Below are 20,515 nucleotides of genomic sequence, written 5' to 3'. Positions count from 1 at the left end.
ATGAAAGACGATTATAAAAAAAAACATTTGGAAGTATGGGACTGCTGAAAGTAATGAGATTATTCAAAATCACAAAGGCTGTGTGGTTGTTGAGAGAACATGAATCAGTTCTTCCAAAGAACTCCCAAAGTTCTTACTGGCTGAGTAAGTGTGTGAAATAACTGTCGGCAGAGCAGTTAAAGGGGACGCGGGGACCTCCCCTTTAAGGCGGGGGTCACTCAGTGACCCGGTAGTGAAGGAGGTGGCGGTGGGTAAGGGTGGGGGAAAGCGGCAGTTGTTGTGTCGGCGGCGGCAGGAGCGGGTGGTGAGTAGGGGCGTCCGGGGATCGAGCAGGGCTCCGGGTGTGAGGGGTTCGGTCCCCGGCCCGGACCTCACTCCCGCCTTCAACTTTTATATAAAATGCACGCGTTTTATTAATTTTTCAGACTGGGTTGTGATCCCCCTCTCCCACCATTTTAAGCTGCAACTCTTTCCCCACCCATTGACGTGCATGTCAAACCATGTTTAAACGTATCCTGTTTCTGCAGTAACCCTCTCGTCATTGTGTCCCTGTGCCCACCCCCCTTGCCCTGTGCCCACCCCATGCCCTGTGCCCACCCCCCATGCCCTGTGTTTACCCCCTTGCCCTGTGCCCACCCTCGCCCTGTGCCCATGCCCTGTGCCTACCCCCTTTGCCCTGTGCCCACCCCATGCCCTGTGCCTACCCCCATGCCCTGTGCCTACCCCCCTTGCCCTGTGCCTACCCCCCCACCCTTGCCCTGTGCCTACCCCCCCACCCTTACCATGTGCCTACCCCCCCACCCTTGCCCTGTGCCTACCCCCCCACCCTTTCCCTGTGCCTACCCCCCCACCCTTGCCTTGTGCCTACCCCCCCCACCCTTGCCTTGTGCCTACCCCCCACCCTTGCCCTGTGCCTACCCCCCCACCCTTGCCCTGTGCCTACCCCCCCACCCTTGCCCTGTGCCTACCCCCCCACCCTTGCCCTGTGCCTACCCCCCCACCCTTGCCCTGTGCCTACCCCCCCCACCCTTGCCCTGTGCCTACCCCGCCACCCTTGCCCTGTGCCTACCCCCCCACCCTTGCCCTGTGCCTACCCCCCCACCCTTGCCCTGTGCCTACCCCCCCACCCTTGCCCTGTGCCTACCCCCCACCCTTGCCCTGTGCCCATGCCCTGTGCCTACCCCCCTTGCCCTGTGCCTACCCCCCTTGCCCTGTGCCTACCCCCTTGCCCTGTGCCTACCCCCCTTGCCCTGTGCCCACCCCCATGCCCTGTGCCCACCCCCATGCCCTGTGCCCACCCCCATGCCCTGTGCCCACCCCCATGCCCTGTGTTTACCCCCCTTGCCCTGTGCCCACCCTCGCCCTGTGCCCACCCCCATGCCCTGTGCCTACCCCCCCTTGCCCTGTGTCTACATCTCCAGCCAGATTCCTCCTCACTCTGCTCCCCAGACCAGCTCCAGAGCCCTTGATCCATATCTTGTCCAGTCAGCTCTCCTGGGTTTGCTGACCCCACCCCATGCCTACTAATTGAACACAATGGATTTCTGAATCATAATCTCTTCTCTCAATCTCAGCAGGCCCTTCCTGTACCTGATTAATGCAGTTTTATCCAGTTCTGAGTTTGTGTGGCTTCTCTTGTTGTAGCTTGTGTCCTAAGTTATCTCTGCCGCCGCCCCCCCCCCCGCTTTATTGCTTTTACTAATCCTCTTATATCAGTGCTTTAGTCACCTCCAATGCTTGTTGTCAGCTGTTTAGAGTTATGAATGCAAGTCTGCCCGCTGTTAAAAAATGTTCTTGTTTTCTTTCTTGGGTGCTGTTGGGCTAACTTTGATGTTTTGATATGCTGCTAATTGACAAGACATAAACAGATTTGGACAATTAAAATTCCAGATGCAAGTACGTAGCTTATGCAAAAATATACGGGATACATTGGCTAATGAGATTGCTCACAGAGCTTCAAACTGACTTTACAGGCTAATGGTGCATGCTTGGGAGGCAAGTTAATTATCATTTGAGAGCTCCTGAACCTGAGACCCATTGCTATACTGTTGTCATTTAAAGCACTTTTCCTTTTCTACACTATTCATAATCTTGTATCCCTCTTGCCTATCTACTTTCAGGGTTAAAAAATCCTAATTTCTCCTTGGCTGAGAATTGTTGAGACTTGTGCATTGGCTCCAGAGCATAAATGATTCAGTGACTGAACTGGGCACTGTTCTTCGAATGTACTCTGACCAGAGCACTCTGAAGTTCAGTCAAATTTCCTGATGTATTCTACTGTCTTGGCTGAATAGTTCAGTGGATATAAAAGATCCCACAGTGCTATTTTTCCCAGACAATATTGAAACCTCAACTTCTTGGTTATTTTCACTTTTTTGGGGGGATCTTGCTGAAGGCTAGTTGACTGGGTATCCTATATTACAGCGCGACTGCACTTCCAGAAGTATTTTGTTGGTTTGTACAATGTTATATAACAGCAAGTTCTTTCTTCTTTTGATGTTCTATTGGCACTCTGCCATTTTGCACATGATGTACAAAGGTCTTTCTTCAGCTTCATCTTTTGCTGTTTCAACCAATCATGCTATGTGGGTGTTTTCCACTGAAGTGTTGAACTTCACATATACCTCTATAAAGTTTAATCTGCCTTTGTTCTGTCCACTTAGCTATTTAATTAGTTAATTCTGTAATTTGAGCTGCCATTTTCTAGTTTGCTAACCCCCTCGGTTTGGTATCAGCTGCAAATTTGATTGATTTACATTTGAGTGTCTGATTTCAAGCCATTCTGCAATAGAAACTAGGCTGAACCGAAGGCATGTGGAAGCTGGGAACAAGTAAAGAATCAAGACATTCGTTTGTTAGTACAGAATTTGGGGTATCACTGAAAAGAGAGACGTGTCAAAGCGTGTTGTGTTCCTCATCAGGGCGCTTGCAAAAATACCAGGGAAAGGGGAAACAATTGTGCTGTATGAGAAGGGAATGCTGATTGATAGAGGCGGCGTACCGCCATAAGGGGAGGCAGTGGCGTAGTGGTATTGTTGCTGGGCTAGTAGTGCAGAGACCCAAGTGATGCTCAGGGTACCCGGCTTTGAATTCCACCACAGCAGATGGTGAACTTTGAATTCAGAAAATCTGGGATTAATTCTTTTTGTTCAAAAAAATCCAGAATTAAAAGTCTAATGATGATTGTGAAACCATTGTTGATTGTAAACAACAAAAGGAAGTCTGCCATCCTTCAATCTAGTCCAGAGATCCACTGCAAAAGCCTTTTGAAATAGCCTAGCCGCTCTGTTCAAGGGCAATTAGGAATGGACAATAAATGCTGGCCTAGTCAATACCACAAATAAAAAAAGGTTGATGGTGACTGACCGATAACTGCCAAGTATTGTTTGAAATTTCAGCCAGGCAGTTTGACCCTGATTGGCCAAGACAAGGAATGAATCGGCAAATTTTGTTCAGCTGAAACAGGTACATGTTTATTCTGTCTGCAGCTTCCAGTACGTGCTTGCACCACACTGCAAGCCCAACTTAAATGGTTGTTGTCATCATTCTTAGCACTGAGGACTATTTAGAAAATGTTGTCCAATTGCTAATGTTGGACACTATGTTTTGAGTTTTGCATGCATGGGCTGGTTGGGTACCGTCTGTACCTTGTCCATTGCGAATAGCATCTGGGGCATGCTGTTTGATGCGATCTGCCTACATACAGCCGACATACGCACTGGCACTGAAATTCATAACCATGTTACTCTATTGTCTGCGAGGCAAAGCGTCTTTTTGGTTCGATGGCAGCATCCTGTTGGTGGAAATTGCCGCTGTATCGTAACAGCATGGAACAGCCAGCCACACCCGTCGCTCAAATCTCTGAGTCACCTTGCCCTTTCTGGATAATTTGAGGTAGACTGAGCACTTTTGGCCTGATCATGAGTTTGTGTGATATACAGCATGATGATCTGATCAGGGTATTCAATATCCCTCAGGAGGATGCCTTTGATGTGTCCTACTTCAGCATGAAGCATGGTGAGCAAATGTTCGAGCCCTATTTATGTCAATAAGACCAATCTTCCAGCATGTGGAACTGTAAGAATCCCACTGAGTAAATTGACTAGTGAAGGCAGGCTTGTGGTAGAGAGCCCCAGGCAGATTCCTCAACCAGTAAGCTAAAGTTCATGTGACTTTTCTATTTCACCGTGGGATCTTAAAAGAAGTAGCTGCAGGGATGGTGGATATATTGGTTGTAGTTTTCCAAAAATCCTTGGATTCTGGAAGTTCAAAAATTGGGCAACTATCGGTAGACCAGCCCAACATCTATTGTGAGAAAAATGTTGGAATCCATTATTAAGCAAGTTATAGCATCACATTTGGAAAATCATAATCTTTTTAAAATAAATTTAGAGCACCCAATTCATTTTTTCCAATTAAGGGGCAGTTTAGCGTGGTCAATCCACCTGCCCTGCACATCTTTGGGTTGTGGGGGCGAAACCCACGCAAACATAGGGAGAAATGTGCAAACCCCACATGGACAGTGACCCAGAGCCGCGATCGAACCTGGGACGCGGTGCCGTGAGGCAGCTGTGCTAACCACTGCACCACCGTGCTGCCCGGAAAATCATAATCTAATCAAGCAGAGTCAGCATGGCTTCAGGGAAGGGAAATAGCATCTGACTAATTTATTAGAAATTTTTGAGGAAGTTTTAACCAGACGGGAACTAGTGAATGTGTTATATTTGGGCTTGCAAAAGGCATTCGAAAACGTACCACACAAACGGTTAAATCTTAAGATATAAAGAGCCCATGGTGTTAGAGGTAGCATATTGGCATGGGTAGAGAATTAGCCAATGGACAGGAAATAGTGAGTTGGAATCTTTTTCAGGGTGGTATAGGATTCCGCAGGGATCAGTGCTGGGACCATAACTGTTACCATTATATATGAGTGACCAGAGGAAGGAGGCAAATGTACTGCAGCCAGATTTGTAGACGAGACAGAGATAGTTGGAATGGCAAGTTGCAAGAGGGATTCAAACAGTTTGAAAAGAGATAGATAGGTTTAGTGAGTGGGCAAAAATTTGGAAAATGGAATATAATGTGGGCAAAATGTGAAGTTCATTTTGGAAAGGAAAACTATTATTTAAATAGAGGAAAATCTCAAAGCTGCAACACAGGCATTTGCGGATACTTGTACACGAAACTCAAAGCTAGCAGCAGATAATCGAGAAGGCAAATGGAATTTTAAGGGGGTTGGAGTATAAACGTTGGGAAGTTTTGCTGAAACTGTACAAGGTGCTGGTGAAACCACATTTGGAATACTGAGCAGTTTTAGTCCTCTCATTTGAGGAAATATATTATTTAATTGGAGGTGGTTCAGAGAAGGTGATGGTGGTATGGAGGGATGATCTTATGAACAAAAGTTAAACAGGTTGGGACTCTACTCATTGGAATTTAGAAGAATGAGAGATGATCTCATTGAAACAATTGGATTCTTAACGGGCTTGACAGGGTAAATGCTGAGAGGATGTTTCCCTCCTGGGAGAGTCTTGGACCAGAGGGCATAGTCTCAGAATAAAGGGGTGCCCATTTCAGACTGAGATGCGGAGGAATTTCTTTTCTGAGGATTGTAAGTCTTTGGAATTCCTTGTAGCAAAGCTGTGCGGGTGAATTTAAGGGAATTGAGCGTTACAGGGAAAGGACAGGAAAGTGGACGTGAAGAGTGGTGGATCAGGCTCAAGGGATAGAATGGCCTACTCCTGTTCCTGTCTCTTCAGTTCAGGGTTCAGTCCATTAAGACATGTAAGGAAATTAGTATGTTGAAGTTGTCAGATGTTATTACTGGGCCGCTAATGCAGAGAACGTTCTGGGATGTGTGGGGACCCGGTGTCTCCCTGGGCGTGTATGGAGGCTGGGTTATGGAGAGGGTCCAGTTTGGGGGCACTGGTGACGTCCTCATTTCCATTTGCTCAGACAAAGTACTCATCAAACCAGGTTGTTGTCTCCACTTTCAAAATATGGAGGCAACATTTTGTGCTGGGTCAGTGTCCAGGCTTGTCCTTATTTGTGTTAACCACCCGTTTGAGCTGGCATGGTTAGATGCTACGTTTGGGGTGTGGAAGGGGCTGGAGAGAGAGTGTGATCTATTTCTGGAGGGGCAGTTTGCTAGCCTGGAAGAATTGAAAGAGAAATCGGGCACGGACAGGTTTAGATACCTCTATTGATATGAAATTTTGTTTGACAGAATGTTTCCGGCCTTTCTGACGGTGCCACCATTTTCCTTGCTGGAGAGGATCCTTTCCTGTTCAGGATCCGTAGGGGGTAATCATCCGGCATACAAGGACAGATTTTGGGGGAGGATTCTGTCTCGGCGGAGGGAATGAAGGTCAAATGGGTGGAGGAGCTGGGGTCTATATAGGAGAAAGAGGTGTGGAGTGAGGCCCTTCGTAGGGTAAATGCCATGTCATTGTGTGCAAGGCTGAGTCTGATCCAGCTCACGGTAGTGTTCAGGGTGCACCTTACTAAAGCCAGAATGAGTCCTTTCTTTGTGGGGTTGAGGATAGGTGTGAGTGCTGCTCGAGGGGTCATGCTAATCACACACACGTTTTGGTCCTGTCCCAATCATGTGGGTTTTTGGGCCTCCTGTTCTTAGCACCATGTCGGTGATCCTGAACATCGAGCTCGAGCCCTGTCCTTTAGTGGCTATATTTGGGGTCTCGGATGTACCGGAGCTGCAGACTGGCGTGGGGGCAGATGTCCTTGCCTTCACATTGTTGGTTGCTCTGAGGTGAAACCTGTTGAGTTTGAGCTTGGCGATGCCACCCAGTGCCTCAGCATGGCTAGGGGACTTCATGGTGCTTTTACACCTCCAATTGAAGGGTTCAACCGAAGATGGCAACCATTTAGACTGTTTCAAGGAATTGGTCACCCGTTAGCCCCCAGAGAGGTGGGAGGGAGTATTTTGGGAGGGTGGGGTTTGCGTTTATTATCTTAACTTACGGTTACTGTTTTTTTATTTTTGCATAAAATGACAAAAGCTTAATAAAAAATATATTTTTTAAAAGGTTGTTAGTTACGCTCCATTTAAACTAAATTTGTGGTGAGTGTTGAGATTACATAGAAAATAGAACATAGAACAGTACAGCACAGAACAGGCCCTTTGGCCCTCGATGTTGTGCCGAGCCATGATCACCCTACTCAAACCCACTTATCCACCCTATACCCGTAACCCAACAACCCCCCCAACCTTACTTTTATTAGGACACTACGGGCAATTTAGCATGGCCAATCCACCTAACCCGCACATCTTTGGACTGTGGGAGGAAACCGGAGCACCCGGACGAAACCCACGCACACAGGGGGAGGACGTGCAGACTCCACACAGACAGTGACCCAGCTGGGAATCGAACCTGGGACCTTGGAGCTGTGAAGCATTTATGCTAACCACCATGCTACCCTGCTGCCCCTTAGGAAACCTTAAGCTCCAATTAAGGTCATTGGACCAGCTGTGGAAGATAACACTAAACCAGCATCTGGTGAAGATGTCAGGGGTCAAACCCGGAGAAGAACAAGGTGTGCAGCATTCACTTGATTTGACGTTTGGACAGTTCCTGTGGCCAGAATTTTGCCAAGCCAGTTTACTCCGCTGTGCTACTGAACATAGATTGTAGATCCACAGTGTAAATTTGCCATATGTAAAGTGTATCCTCTGACCAAATAAATAGAGATGTGGAACTCCTGTATTGTCAGAAGACTATAGTGACCTGGAATGCATTCCGATGGATACTACCTGTAAGCGACTCATTATTTAAAATAGTCATCTCTACTCAATTGAAAATTCCCCACATATTCACTGCTAATGCTTGCATACATCTTTGTTCCCAGAATTATTACTTTTTAAATGTATTTTAAACTTCTGGACAACCAGATAGGAGGCTGAAATTCCACCACTCCTGTCAGTGACGATTCAGAGATAAGCAATCCAACATCTAGACTTGGAGGGTAATCTGTTTTTGCATTTGAGTTATGTCAACTATTGGCACCTGGCTTTCCTGCAGTCACATCATTGGAGGAAAATGGTTTGGTCCTTTGTGGACCTTGTTTAATAATAATGATCTTTATTAGTGGCACAAGTAAGCTTACATTACAGCAATGACGTCACTGAAAATCTCCTAGTCACCATACTCTCACGCCTGTTTAATGTGTTAAAGGAGAGAGGGAGCAAAAGATGCTACGACTGCAGGAGAACAACACCTGGCGGTTGACTTGGTGTCATAATTCTGAGAGCAGGAAGGTAATGACTGAGCTAGATTCATGTTGGAATGCAGAAATGTAGCTAACTCAGGATGATGGGATGGACTGGGCTTGAGGGCAATCGTAGCGTATTCATACATGCCCGTACTCATTGACAGTGCTAAAGTGGGAATAAGAGCAGGCTAATGTATTGAAGTACTGTGTCCTCTGTGCTCGAGGAGCCAGCGGAAGCCGTGTCCATTACTCGGTTCTTGGGACTTTGAGAGCTCTAGCTTTTGTTGAACAATTTGGTGATGTCATTAGATAATTTATTCTATTCTGCAGGAGGGACGCGGCAATGTTTACGGATATGGAAACCGTGAGAGAGTGACCAGTACTAGAGAACAAGGTAGCTTAAAGCTGAAAGACCTCGGGCTGGATTCTCCGCCGGCTGGATGCTCCGTTTTGCCAGCAGCCTGGGGTTTCCTGACGGTGTGGGCTGCCCCACAATGGGAAACCCCATTGACCGGCCGATGTAACGGAGCATCCTGCCGGCGGAGTGAAATAGAAATGTGACGTGGTGGGGCAGAGAATCCAGCCCCTTGAATTCTATTGGAGAGGAACTGAAAAGCCTAAAGTGGAATTGAAAATGTGGCTCACAATATGCTAAACATACTAAAAGGGTTTACACACTTGCAATGGTGTCAGATGGTAGTTGAGTCAGAATATGATCAATATAATACCAAAACTATGGAAATGAAAGCCCAGCATCTGTTGAAGATGTCAGTGGTCAAACCCAGAGAAGAACAAAATGTGCAGCATTCACTTGATTTGACTTTTGGACAGTTCCTGTGGCCAGAATTTTGCCAAACCAGTTTACTCCGCTGTGCTACTGAACATAGATTACAGGGACTGTAGATCCACAGTGTATGCCTATGGCATTTGCCATATGTAAAGTGTATCCTGTGACCAAATAGAGATGTGAAACTCCTGTTTTGACTTGTCAGAAGACAATAGTGACCTGGAATGCATTCCGATGGATACTACCTGTAAGAGACTCATTATTTTAAAATAATCATCTCTACGCAATTGAAAATTCCCCACATATTCACTGTCAATACTTGCATACATTTTTGTTCCCAGAATTATTACTTTTTAAATGTATTTTATTCCAAGTACAAAAACACAAATAAATCAAAGAACGTTCTCCACACCTCACAGTTCAGTTTGTGCACATTTGTCCCCCTTTTCACCCCCCCCACAACAAATAATTCCTCAAACATGGTCATGAACAGTTCCTGCTGTGTCCCAAAGCCCTCCATGATCTCCTCAATTTGGACTTAACATTGTCCAGCCGAAGAACGTCATACAAGTCCCCCAGCCAGGCTGCCACCTGTGACGTTGTCAACAGCCATTCGAACAGAATCCTTCACTGGGCAACGAGAGGCAAATGCTACACCGTCGGCCTTCCTCCCCTCCATCTGCTCCGGCATTTCCGATACCCCAAAAATCACCCCCATAGGCTCCGGCCCAGCCTCTGCCCCCACAATCTTCGATAACGTCCCAAATACCCCCTCCCAGTATCTCTCCAACTTCTCGGATCCCCAGAAAATAGGTGCTTGATTTGCTGGTCCTCACTTGCACTTTTCACACTCGTCCGCCACCCCTTGGAAGAACCCACTCATCTTCAATTTAACCCTCAATTTAAAGCTATACCTGAGCTCGCTTCCCTTCGGAAGCTCCACCCTCTCCCGCAGCTCTTCCAGACTTTCAAACTTCTCTACCAAATATAAATCCCTTGCCCTCACCAGTCCCACCTCCTATACATGCCATCTGCCTATCCCGGCTTAAACCCATGGTTCCCACACAGCGGTGTTGGTACCGACATCCCCTCCATCCTAAAGTGTCTCTTTAACTGATTCCGCACCATAATTGTGAACTGCACGACTGGGCTCTCCGCGTACCTCTTCGGTGCCAGCGGAAGCACTACCGTCATCATGACCCTCAGACTGGATCCCTACAGGACTCATTCTCCATCCTAACCCATTCTAGTCCCTCTCCTTCCCACCACCGCCTCACCTTCTCTGCATTCTCTGCCCAATAGTAGTACAACAGAACCCCCACTTAGAATTACTTTTAACATTGCTTGCTTCAAATTGACCCTTTGGAGACGACGCTAACCTGTATGATTTTGATCAATTCAAAAATCGTTGATATTGTACCGGAAAATTATTTCCCAACACGGGTTTGTAAGCACCTCTCTGTCTTGGAGAAATTGTACAGCGATTTTCGCCTGTAATACTTGGATTCTTTCTATTTTGTTTAACTTCTGATGTCAACAGTTTAATTCACGAATGGTATCCTACATGACCAGAGTTGTGAACTGATGCTGGAAGACATAGAACTCCATTTTTACAATATTAAATATCCGTGTGTGTGCTGCGCTATAAGTAAGTTGGTGTATTAGGATGATTAAAAGGGCATTGGCGATCATGGATCTCCGTTTGATTGGTCCGTAATTATGTTTGGCAAAGTAATAGTGGTTTGCCATTGTCTTCTTGCTGTTTGGCTGACCAGGAAACTTTCCCACCGATATCAGGTGTATCGGAAGGATTTACAGGCTGACAACCAACCTGTTTGACTACCTTGAGCACATTGCTTGCATAGCCATCAAGTCCGGAAGTGGGACTTGAATCTGGAGCCCCTGGCCCAGACGTAGGGACACTACCCATTGCACTACAATTCCTATTAAGAATGCCTTATTCGATTGAGTTGATGCTCTGTCTGGAGCTGCTTCTTGATTATGGAAAGCAATATTATGTTTAAAAGAACATGCATTATGATTATATAAATGATGTTTGGATTAAGATCACGTATTAGACACCGTATCTGAACTATTTTTAAATGATGGGAAAAGTAATGTTTACTGCTACAGGTGCGGTTTGTGCTGTGTTTATTCAAATGACTACTGTTCAGTTCAGCAGTTAATAAACCAGTAAAGCCACCTTGCTCGAAGTAGGTTTTGCTTAAGTTACAGAGTAACTTGCTGGTAATTTTTTTACTGCAGTACAATCTTTTTTCTTCATTGCTCTCCTTTTGTAATGCGTGCACGTTTCACTGTTGACAGCAAATATTGTGTTCTTGTGCTTTGATGAAGATAAAGAAACCAGAAAGTTGAGTTTGAAATTGACTCCGTGTAATTGGCCTATTAAGAAAAGCTTTGGGTTCCTGAAACTAGATCCGATTCGGAAAGGAAAAGGGTGGAAACTGAACTTGGCAAGTTTAAATCTTTGCAGATGCCCTTTTGTATGATAGTCTCAACAATGTTGATGTTGCCAAGAAATTGAAAGCGGTTCAAAAAATGTCCCGGTGTTGAAATTGGGTAGAAGTTTAGTTTCTCGGTGATTAAGCATAAGATTCTGCTGCTTTTAATTTGTTTTGTTAAAGGTGCTAAGTAAGTGCGCATAACTGCCATTTTATAAATAATTTTCTAAACATTTTACAAACCAATCAAATGTCAAAATTCGTCTTAAGCCACTGTGTTTCAAACTTTTTTTTCTGGCGATCCACGTTTACAGAATGGCTAACTCTCGTGACCCACACCACATTCACAAAGGATTCTCTCTAGTTACTTTTAAAAATGTTATACTCATTGTCATCACTTCTGTATTATTGTACTGTGAAATTGCAAACTGAGCTGCTGTTTCACCTTAAAGGACAGCTCCGCCCTGATACCATGCTAAAGGGTGTAACTCCGTATTATTCTGTCCTCACACCCATTGTTAGCATATGGAGATTTGCCTGCAAGCGCTGGAAAGGTTAACAGGCTCAATATTGCACGGTTTTAACAAAGTCATGTTCACCTCGGATAGGAAATTAAACTCAAAACTTCAACTTCAGAAACAGGAGCCCTAATAGCTAAACTAAACGTCAGACAGCATGTCACTGGATGCCTGTCAGCACCGTTTCCCGGTAAAATATATAACAGACTTAAAACATGCTTAAAAAAAACAATGTTGGGCACAATTTAACTGACCGATATGCAAAACGTGCAGACACATTCCGTTCCATACACTTGCAACATTTCACCGGCTCCTGTATACATGAGTGTAGTTTAGTCACCAGCTAATGCCATCCTTGGCAAACAGTTGAAGTCCCGATAGAGGTAAATGCAAAAGTCCTGTTCAGGCACCAGTTCAGCTGATGGAGTCCATGGAGACAGAAGGCAGAGACGGATGCTTGGGGACGAATACCTTGGAAGATTGGGTGGATAGTAATCTTTATTGTCACAGGTAGGCTTACATTAACACTGCAATTAAGTTACTGTGAAAAGCCGCTTTTTGCCACATCTCGGCACCTGTTCACATACACAGGGAGAATTCAGAGTGTCCAAATTACCTAATAGCACGTCTTTTGGGACTTGTGGGAGGAAACCGGAGCACCCGGAGGAAACCCACGCAGACATGGGGAGAACATGCAGACTCCACAGAGACAGTGACCCAAGTCTGGAATCGAACCAGGGACCCTGGCGCTGTGAAGCAACAGTGCTAACCACCGTGCTGCCCGGATGGCAGCGGGGGAGGTGATAAACAAAAGTGTTCTTGAAGGACAAGAGCCTCATTGTGGAGAGACAATTCGGAGGTGGAACGAGTGGACAAAGGTGCTTGTAGGGAGGGAGGGGGCTGTTTGTCTAGGTTAACGGAGAGAATGATAAAAGACACACGGGGTTTGTTAGTGACACACTAAACACACAAAATAATACCGATCCTGGCGCTGAACAGTAGCAGGATATGCCACCCAAAGAGAATTTTACAGGTCTCTGACTGCAAACTGCCCAACTACACACTGGCCCAGAGAGTCAAAATGTCCATCACGCCGGCTTCTCCATCAGGCTCGTGGTCATACAGTGAGAATTTACCTGGAGCGAAAATGGTCAACCGATCTTGGGGATAATTTTTGGTGACCCATTCTACCCCATCCGTGAGTCGCGAACCCCACTTTGAAAATCACCTGTCTTCAACTTTTCCAATATTGCAAAGTTGTGATATAAAATTACTTATCCAGCACATGATCATTTCTGAATTTTCCATGCGTTCATCTTTGGTGAAGTAAATGCTAACTTGTCCATCAGGTTATTAGTTTCAGTATATCCCTGATTTATTATCTGCTATTCCATTCCTTCCTTGCAGATAAGGTATGATGATCATGACTCATGTTGGAGCAGTTGTGGCTGCTATAACTGGAGTGGTAGCTTTCTTCCTTTACTCTTCCATACACAAGATTGAAGAGGGGCACCTCGGCATTTACTACAGGTATTAAATTATTGGAGTGGAAGCAGATTTGAGGCAATGGTGAATAGAGATTTAAAAATGTAAGAAGACTAACTTATCTAAATTTGCTATGCTATTTACTGTGTCGAGTTTGCACATTCTCCCCCTGTCTGCGTGGGTTTCCTCCAGTTTCCGCCCACAGTTCAAAGATGTGCAAGTTAGGTGGATTTGCCTTGAACTCTCTTCCTAACTGCACTGTGGGTGTTCCTACAACACATGGACGTTGTGGTCACACCGCCATTTTGTGGTAAGAAATGCTGGCCGAGCCAGCAACGCCCGCATCTCATTGAAGTGGATGGTCAGCCATGATTGTATTGAAGGATGAAGCAGGCTCAATGGGGTGAATGGCTTACTCCCGCTCTTGGATTCTTTCCTATCGGCCACAATACTGGATTAATACTCCTGTTCAAAATAATGGCATTGAATCTTATACATCAACCTAAAAGGGAAGAATGGACCTCTTTAACATCTGATCTGAAAAACAACATCTATGATAGTGTTCCCCTCCTTCAGTACTACATCAGAGGGTTAATCTTGATTGTTGTGCTCCAGTCCTGGAGTGGTAGTTGAACCTGCAACTTTGGTGAGAGTGCTACCAACTGAGCCACAGCTGACAAATCACGTCCTGAATGTAAGATGAGAGACCTAGAATGTAAGATGTGGAGCATAGACCTGTTGAGCCCAACTGGTATGTTTCTGTACTGTGAATTCTTTCCAATTTCTCCAGATTCCGTATATAGTTTAACTGAAATGTAGGCAACAACCTGTTGCTTGTGTTTTGTGTGTGACACTGTTTTAATTTTGGTAAACATACTTAATTATTTTTCTTTTAGAGGTGGTGCTTTGTTGGCCAGTCCAAGTTCACCAGGATACCACATTATGGTACCATTTATTACACACTTCAGATCTGTTCAGGTTAGCAATCTTTATTCAAATTGCCAATAGGTCCAGGGTGGGATGCAAATGTCTGATTCACGGTCCGTGATAACTTTGGGAGTTGTATTGCTGTTGTGATTTTCTGGAATGCTCTGTTCCTGCATCCTTTGATTGGTTTCCCACTGCCCTCTTGTGGGTGTGTCACCTTGCTGTCAATCCACTGGCTACTTCATTCCTCTGTCGATTCCCATCGTTGGGATTCTGACTCTGTCACTCCCAAGCCATTCTATGGCCCCGTTCAGCAAATTTCTCCCATTTACACTTGGAGATTCAAGAAATCTTGAATACTACAATTAATGAGCAAGCTGAGATGGCTGAAAAAGAGAGATGCAATTTATGTGAAACACAAACCTGATTATTATGACCTTGTAGTTTTCCTGCGTATTTTGTCCATTAAATTTGTACGGGTAGGTTTAGCCTGTTTGCAGTGTTTTAAAGCTGTGATCTTTCTGCCTAAAAAGGGAACAGGGGGAAAAATTAGATTTAATTTAAACCCAGGTGATAGTTCAATCCATTCACTTGGCACAATAAAAACAAAGTTTTCAGTTCATGTAAAAGTTGCTCATAGAAACTAGTCTAGCAGTAAGCATAGGAAAGGTGCTGGATTTATCCATATAGAAACTAGGCTGGCACTAAGCATAGGAAAGGTGCTGGAGTTATCCATAGAGAAACTAGTCTAGCAGTAAGCACAGGAAAGATGCTGGAGTTATCCATATAGAAACTATCCATATAGAAACTAGTCAGTAAGCATAGGAAAGGTGCTGGAGTTATCCATAGAGAAACTAGTCTAGCAGTAAGCACAGGAAAGATGCTGGAGTTATCCATATAGAAACTATCCATATAGAAACTAGGCTGGCACTAAGCATAGGAAAGGTGCTGGAGTTATCCATAGAGAAACTAGTCTAGCAGTAAGCACAGGAAAGATGCTGGAGTTATCCATATAGAAACTATCCATATAGAAACTAGTCAGTAAGCATAGGAAAGGTGTTGGAGTTATCCATGTAGAAACTAGTCTAGCAGTAAGCATAGGAAAGGTGCTGGAGTTATCCATATAGTAACTAGTCTAGCAGTTAGCATAGGAAAGGTGCTAGAGTTATCCATATAGAAATTAGTCGAGTAGTAAGCATAGGAAATATGCTGCACAAAAGAAATGTGCCTTGCGTTGTTGCCCACTGAGCGATGTATTTTCTTCAGCTCAATACATGAACTGTAAAGTGAACAATGGATATTTTTATAACTTTTCTTGTTTTGTTTCAGACTACTTTGCAAACAGATGAAGTGAAAAATGTGCCTTGTGGGACAAGGTATGTTACATTTTATATAGGTGGAATCCTTTTGTGACTGTACAATGAACTGGGAATGGTTCTTGCATTTACTAAATTCTTTCATCAGCAATTGAGTTTTAATTAAGGTTATATTTCTTGGGTATCTTCATATTTTTGATTTGTTCATTGACTGAAATTTTAATAATCACTTTGGAGCAAGCATTTCTGACAGTTAAGAACCTACGGTGCACATTCATATTTGATTAAGAGGCTAGATTCGTGATCGGCATTGCATAAGTTGGGGAGACCTTTCCCAGATTTTCCTTTGCATTGTTTGTTTTGTCTGGAAACAGTTTTTATTGTAATTTGCAACTCAAGTGCATGAGGTTCCTCAGGTGTGAATAGCAGACCTGTTTTCCTCAATGTGCAGTCATGTAGAATAGAACATAGAGCCATTGTGTCTGCGCCGACCCTCTGTATGCCCATTCCCCCGTCCTATCCCTGTAACCCCATAAGCTAGCATTGAATGATTCACGCAGTTTACTTAGGATTTAATGTAATTTTAAGTGGCTTAGCTTCGCCGGAACCAGTAACTCAACCAAGTTCTACCAATTTTCCAATTAAAAATACACTGAATATAGTTATATTTTCAAGTGGTAGAGAGAGGAATAATATGGACACATTAAACAGATTGCAGCTGTGCCCGTGTCCTAAGCATGCTACCCAGGTAGTGTATGGTATTGAGAAATATAATCTCTCTTTACCTTGTTTATTCCTGCAACTAATCAAGCAAGCAGGTGGAACTGGATTAGATGTAATGAACCATGATGGATTTGCCCTCTGTGGTTTACCTTGTGACATTTTCAAGCAGATGCTCTTTGAAAATTTATATTTTGTGGCACTGGGTCGACAAAAGTCTTTTTTAGTTATTTTGTTTGCAGACTATAACTTTGAGACAGTATTGATGGTTGAGCTGTTACTTAACAACATTTTTGCTTTTTTCCTTGCAGTGGCGGTGTCATGATCTATTTCGACAGAATAGAGGTGGTAAACAGCCTTGCTCCAAGTGCAGGTCAGCATTTGGTGAGCCCTGTAGTTTTTGAGATTCGGCCACAACAGCTAATTCTAGATTCTTGCTTTAATAGAGCCTGTTTTCTTGTTACAATGAGGAGTAACAACATTAAGGCACAACCTGTTATCTAGGACAAGTTATTTCACAAGAACGTAAGATACTGGAGCAAGAATAAGACCCGTCGCCATTCAGTACGATCATGGATGACCTACCTCAACTTGTTGTTTTCTCTGTCTTTTAATACACTCTATGACGAGCACCTACAATCCTCTAGAGAATTTCAAAAATTCACAACCCTCAAGAGTGAAAACAAATATTTGTCTTTGTCCTAAATGACTGCCTGCTAATTCTGAAACCCTAGTTCGAGACTCTCCAGCCAGGCAAACATCCTCTCGGCATCTAATATGCCAAACCCCAAATTGAGTGATTAATAAATTGAATTGCTGCCCATAATTTTTTAAAATGAGACCTCAACATTAAATGCCCCCCCAAATATTTGTAAGCAAGTAACAGGGCTTCATGTTTTTGTTTTTTGCATTCTCCATTTTTGGTGTATGCGTGGTTCTAAAGTGACAAGTTTTAATATTAAACTGGTGATGGGTTTGGTGAAATGGTGTTGAAGTGCATGCTGGGAAATCACCTGAATCTGATGTGTGTGTGAAATCCTGTGACAAATGTGGGAACGTTTCCATTCCTGCAATGCTACAGTCCCATTCCTTAATTAAAGGGATTATGCAAGAGAAAAATAATCTCTTAAAGCCAACAGAGGAGCTACTGCAGTATGATTACATACTGTAGCACAGTGGATAGCACTGTTGCTTCCCAGCTCCAGGGTCCCAGGTTCGATTCCCAGCTTGGGTCACTGGGGAGGCTGTACATTCTCCCTGTGTCTGCGTGGGTTTCCTCCCACAAATCCCGAAAGACGTGCTTCAGGTAATTTAGACACTCTGAATTCTCTCTGTACCCAAACAGGCGGCAGAGGTTTTTCACAGTAACTTCATTGCAATGTTAATATAAGCGTACTTGTGACAATAAAAATTATTATATCCCCAAGGGGACGAGGATATTTCCACTGTTTCATATCCAGTGCCACAATATATAAAGCCAGAATCTGATTTGTCATTTCATGGCATTTTCTATCATTACCGCCACCGTTATAAAGATTTATTAATTAGTACCCTTAGATTCGTTTCTGCACTCTTTATTTCCTAAAATGTCCTACAATTTACTGAAATAAATTTGCTTTATCCAGTGTTAAGAGAAAATGTTTAAGCCACAAATTCCTACTTGCTGCGTTACTTAGTACTGATATACAGGATAATGCAAACAATTTTAGTACAAAAAGCAACTTTGAGTTATCAAGTTCAAACTGTAGTTCACATTTGCATGTGTTGAACTGTATCTGCCAGTGATATCGGCTCTGCAACAGCAAAAAGCAAAATACTATAGATGCTGGAAATCTGAGCTAATAACAGAAAATGCTGGAAATTCTTGGTAGGGATCTGGCAGCATCTGTGGAAAGAGTAACTGACTTATCATTTCAGGCTTGTTGTGATGAAAAAGTCTCCCAACCAGAATATAAACTCCTGTTTCCTTCTCAGCAGAGCTAATCTGTTTTGTGCCCTCCTGTGTTAAACCTTACATTTGGTCATTACCCCCTATTTGATAAATTTCTATATCATTCCTCTTGTGATCTTGTCTCTGAATGATTTGGATGTAGATTTTGGACTTCATGTTTCTAATCTGCAAAATCAGGATTATTGAATTGATGTCAAAATAAAATGTATCTCCCTTCAGTGTATGATATTGCTAAGAACTACACCGCTGACTATGACAAGACATTGATTTTCAACAAAATTCATCATGAGTTGAACCAGTTTTGCAGTGTGCATACCTTACAGGAGGTCTACATTGAATTTTTTGGTAAGGCTTATTAAGCTTAATTTTAAGAGACCTTTAATTGTAGGTTGTTATTTGCTTGTGAAACATTATTTTAATCATTTGTTCTGTTTACTGACATATGTGCTCTTCAACGTAGTACTGTACAGGTATCCGAAATGCTTGGGGCCGAGTATGTATAAGTTTTTAATTTCGGATAAGCGTTGCTGAACCTGTTGTAATATATATCAAGTCGAAAAATTATTTACTTGGCTGTAAACAAAAAATTGCATGTCGTCACTTGAAAATCTAGAGTTATTCAGTTAACTGTAATTTAATTCCAGATGAAAAATTGTTTAATTTCTGTTCGCATGACAATGAGCGCCAGTTTGTGGAATTGCTTTTGATCAGTCTTATTTTAAATTAAGCACTTTAGATGGGAGAGCGGGAAACATAACATTTTACCATCTGGTTTTTATTTAACCTACATGGCATTCTTTGGCTGCGAGGACAGGCTGGAGACTTGATCATAGACCTCCTAGATCATGGACCACACCAAGGGGGTGTGAGAGCAGCTAGTATTGAATGGCTGCAAATTTCACACTCTCTGTGGAGCACTGAACCCTCCGCTTCTGCATGCACAGTACATGGAAGCCCCAACTACGGGGCAGCAATGGTTAAAATTAGAATTTTTTTTCTTGGATTGATTGACATTTTGAATAATAGAATGATTTTATATGGTACATTTCTGCAGGTAAGCATGTTGCAGCCTTGTTTAAATTCATACATTTCGCCTTGTTTATGCTTTAGATCAAATAGATGAGAACCTCAAATTGGCTTTACAAAAAGACTTGACTGTTATGGCACCTGGTCTTACTATACAAGTAAGTGGAAAAACTCCTTGTCTTTACAATACCGTTTCAAGGTCTACAGGATGTGCATTTTGTATATACTGCAGAGTCTGGGCAGTTTTTTCTAGTATATACTTTATAAATCTTAATTTTTAAAAAAAATATTTGTGAGGACCCAACATGTTGAGCAGTCTGGTATTATAAATGTTCTGTGTTTTGACGTCATTTGGAGGGTTTTTTCATTTGCAGTAGAATGAGATTTATGGAACTCCCACTATTGAAATGAAAGGGAATTGATTTATTTGACATGCTATAGACTTGGAATGTTTTTTGTACCATTGAAACTAAGAGTCTTTGTTGAACAATCTTATTTTCTTGTAATTGCTCCTCTCTTATGAACCAACAGGCTGTTCGAGTTACAAAACCTAAAATTCCAGAGGCAATTAGGAGAAATTTTGAACTGATGTAAGTTGGTTGCTTCACAATCTTGTGCAATATTGGATCAGTTCTTCAATATTTGTTGCTTTTGGAATGAGAATTTTAAGCAAGCATCCAATGTTTGTTAATGATTCGGTTAACTCTGGAAATGACAGCTGTACTTTGCTGTCGAAGATTGTAGTTGTTAAACTCGACTTTTTAATCATCTTCTTCCGAATCTCATTGTCTCTACTTATATATATTTCCACCTATATTCTATGATCTTTATTCACTTGGCATGTATCAGTTTTTATCACTTTTATCAAGGACTTGTAGTTATTTAAATCCAGCAAAAGAGCAACATAACGATTACAGCTAAATTACTGATACGCTAGTCTCTTAAGTACTTGAGTGTAATCAATGCATTTAGCCACCAAAGCAAGCTATTTTGTGACCTCTGTGAAGAGTTCCACTGTTAGCAAATTTCTACAGGTTTTTAACCATAGACTTAATACAAAATGGATCCATTTGCTTTTGATCCGATGTGTATAC

At 43.1% G+C, this 20,515-nt stretch overlaps 1 protein-coding gene across 1 annotated transcript in view; it reads left to right on the top strand.

Moving 5' to 3' along the window:
* Positions 1-226: 226 nt before the first annotated feature.
* LOC119956024 (erlin-1-like) overlaps positions 227-20,515 on the top strand; it is a 35,790-nt gene continuing 15,501 nt past the window's right edge. The window contains exons 1-8 of the mRNA XM_038782743.1: positions 227-304; positions 13,404-13,526; positions 14,378-14,459; positions 15,738-15,784; positions 16,756-16,817; positions 18,615-18,740; positions 19,506-19,579; positions 19,953-20,011. Coding sequence (XP_038638671.1) covers positions 13,411-13,526; positions 14,378-14,459; positions 15,738-15,784; positions 16,756-16,817; positions 18,615-18,740; positions 19,506-19,579; positions 19,953-20,011 — 566 coding nt within the window. The 5' untranslated portion in view covers positions 227-304; positions 13,404-13,410. The remainder of the gene's footprint in view (positions 305-13,403; positions 13,527-14,377; positions 14,460-15,737; positions 15,785-16,755; positions 16,818-18,614; positions 18,741-19,505; positions 19,580-19,952; positions 20,012-20,515) is intronic.

Source organism: Scyliorhinus canicula, chromosome 22, assembly GCF_902713615.1.
Source record: "Scyliorhinus canicula chromosome 22, sScyCan1.1, whole genome shotgun sequence".
NCBI lineage: Eukaryota > Metazoa > Chordata > Chondrichthyes > Carcharhiniformes > Scyliorhinidae > Scyliorhinus > Scyliorhinus canicula.
Note: the sequence above shows the minus strand (reverse complement) of the source record. Positions and strands in the feature narration are given on the sequence as shown.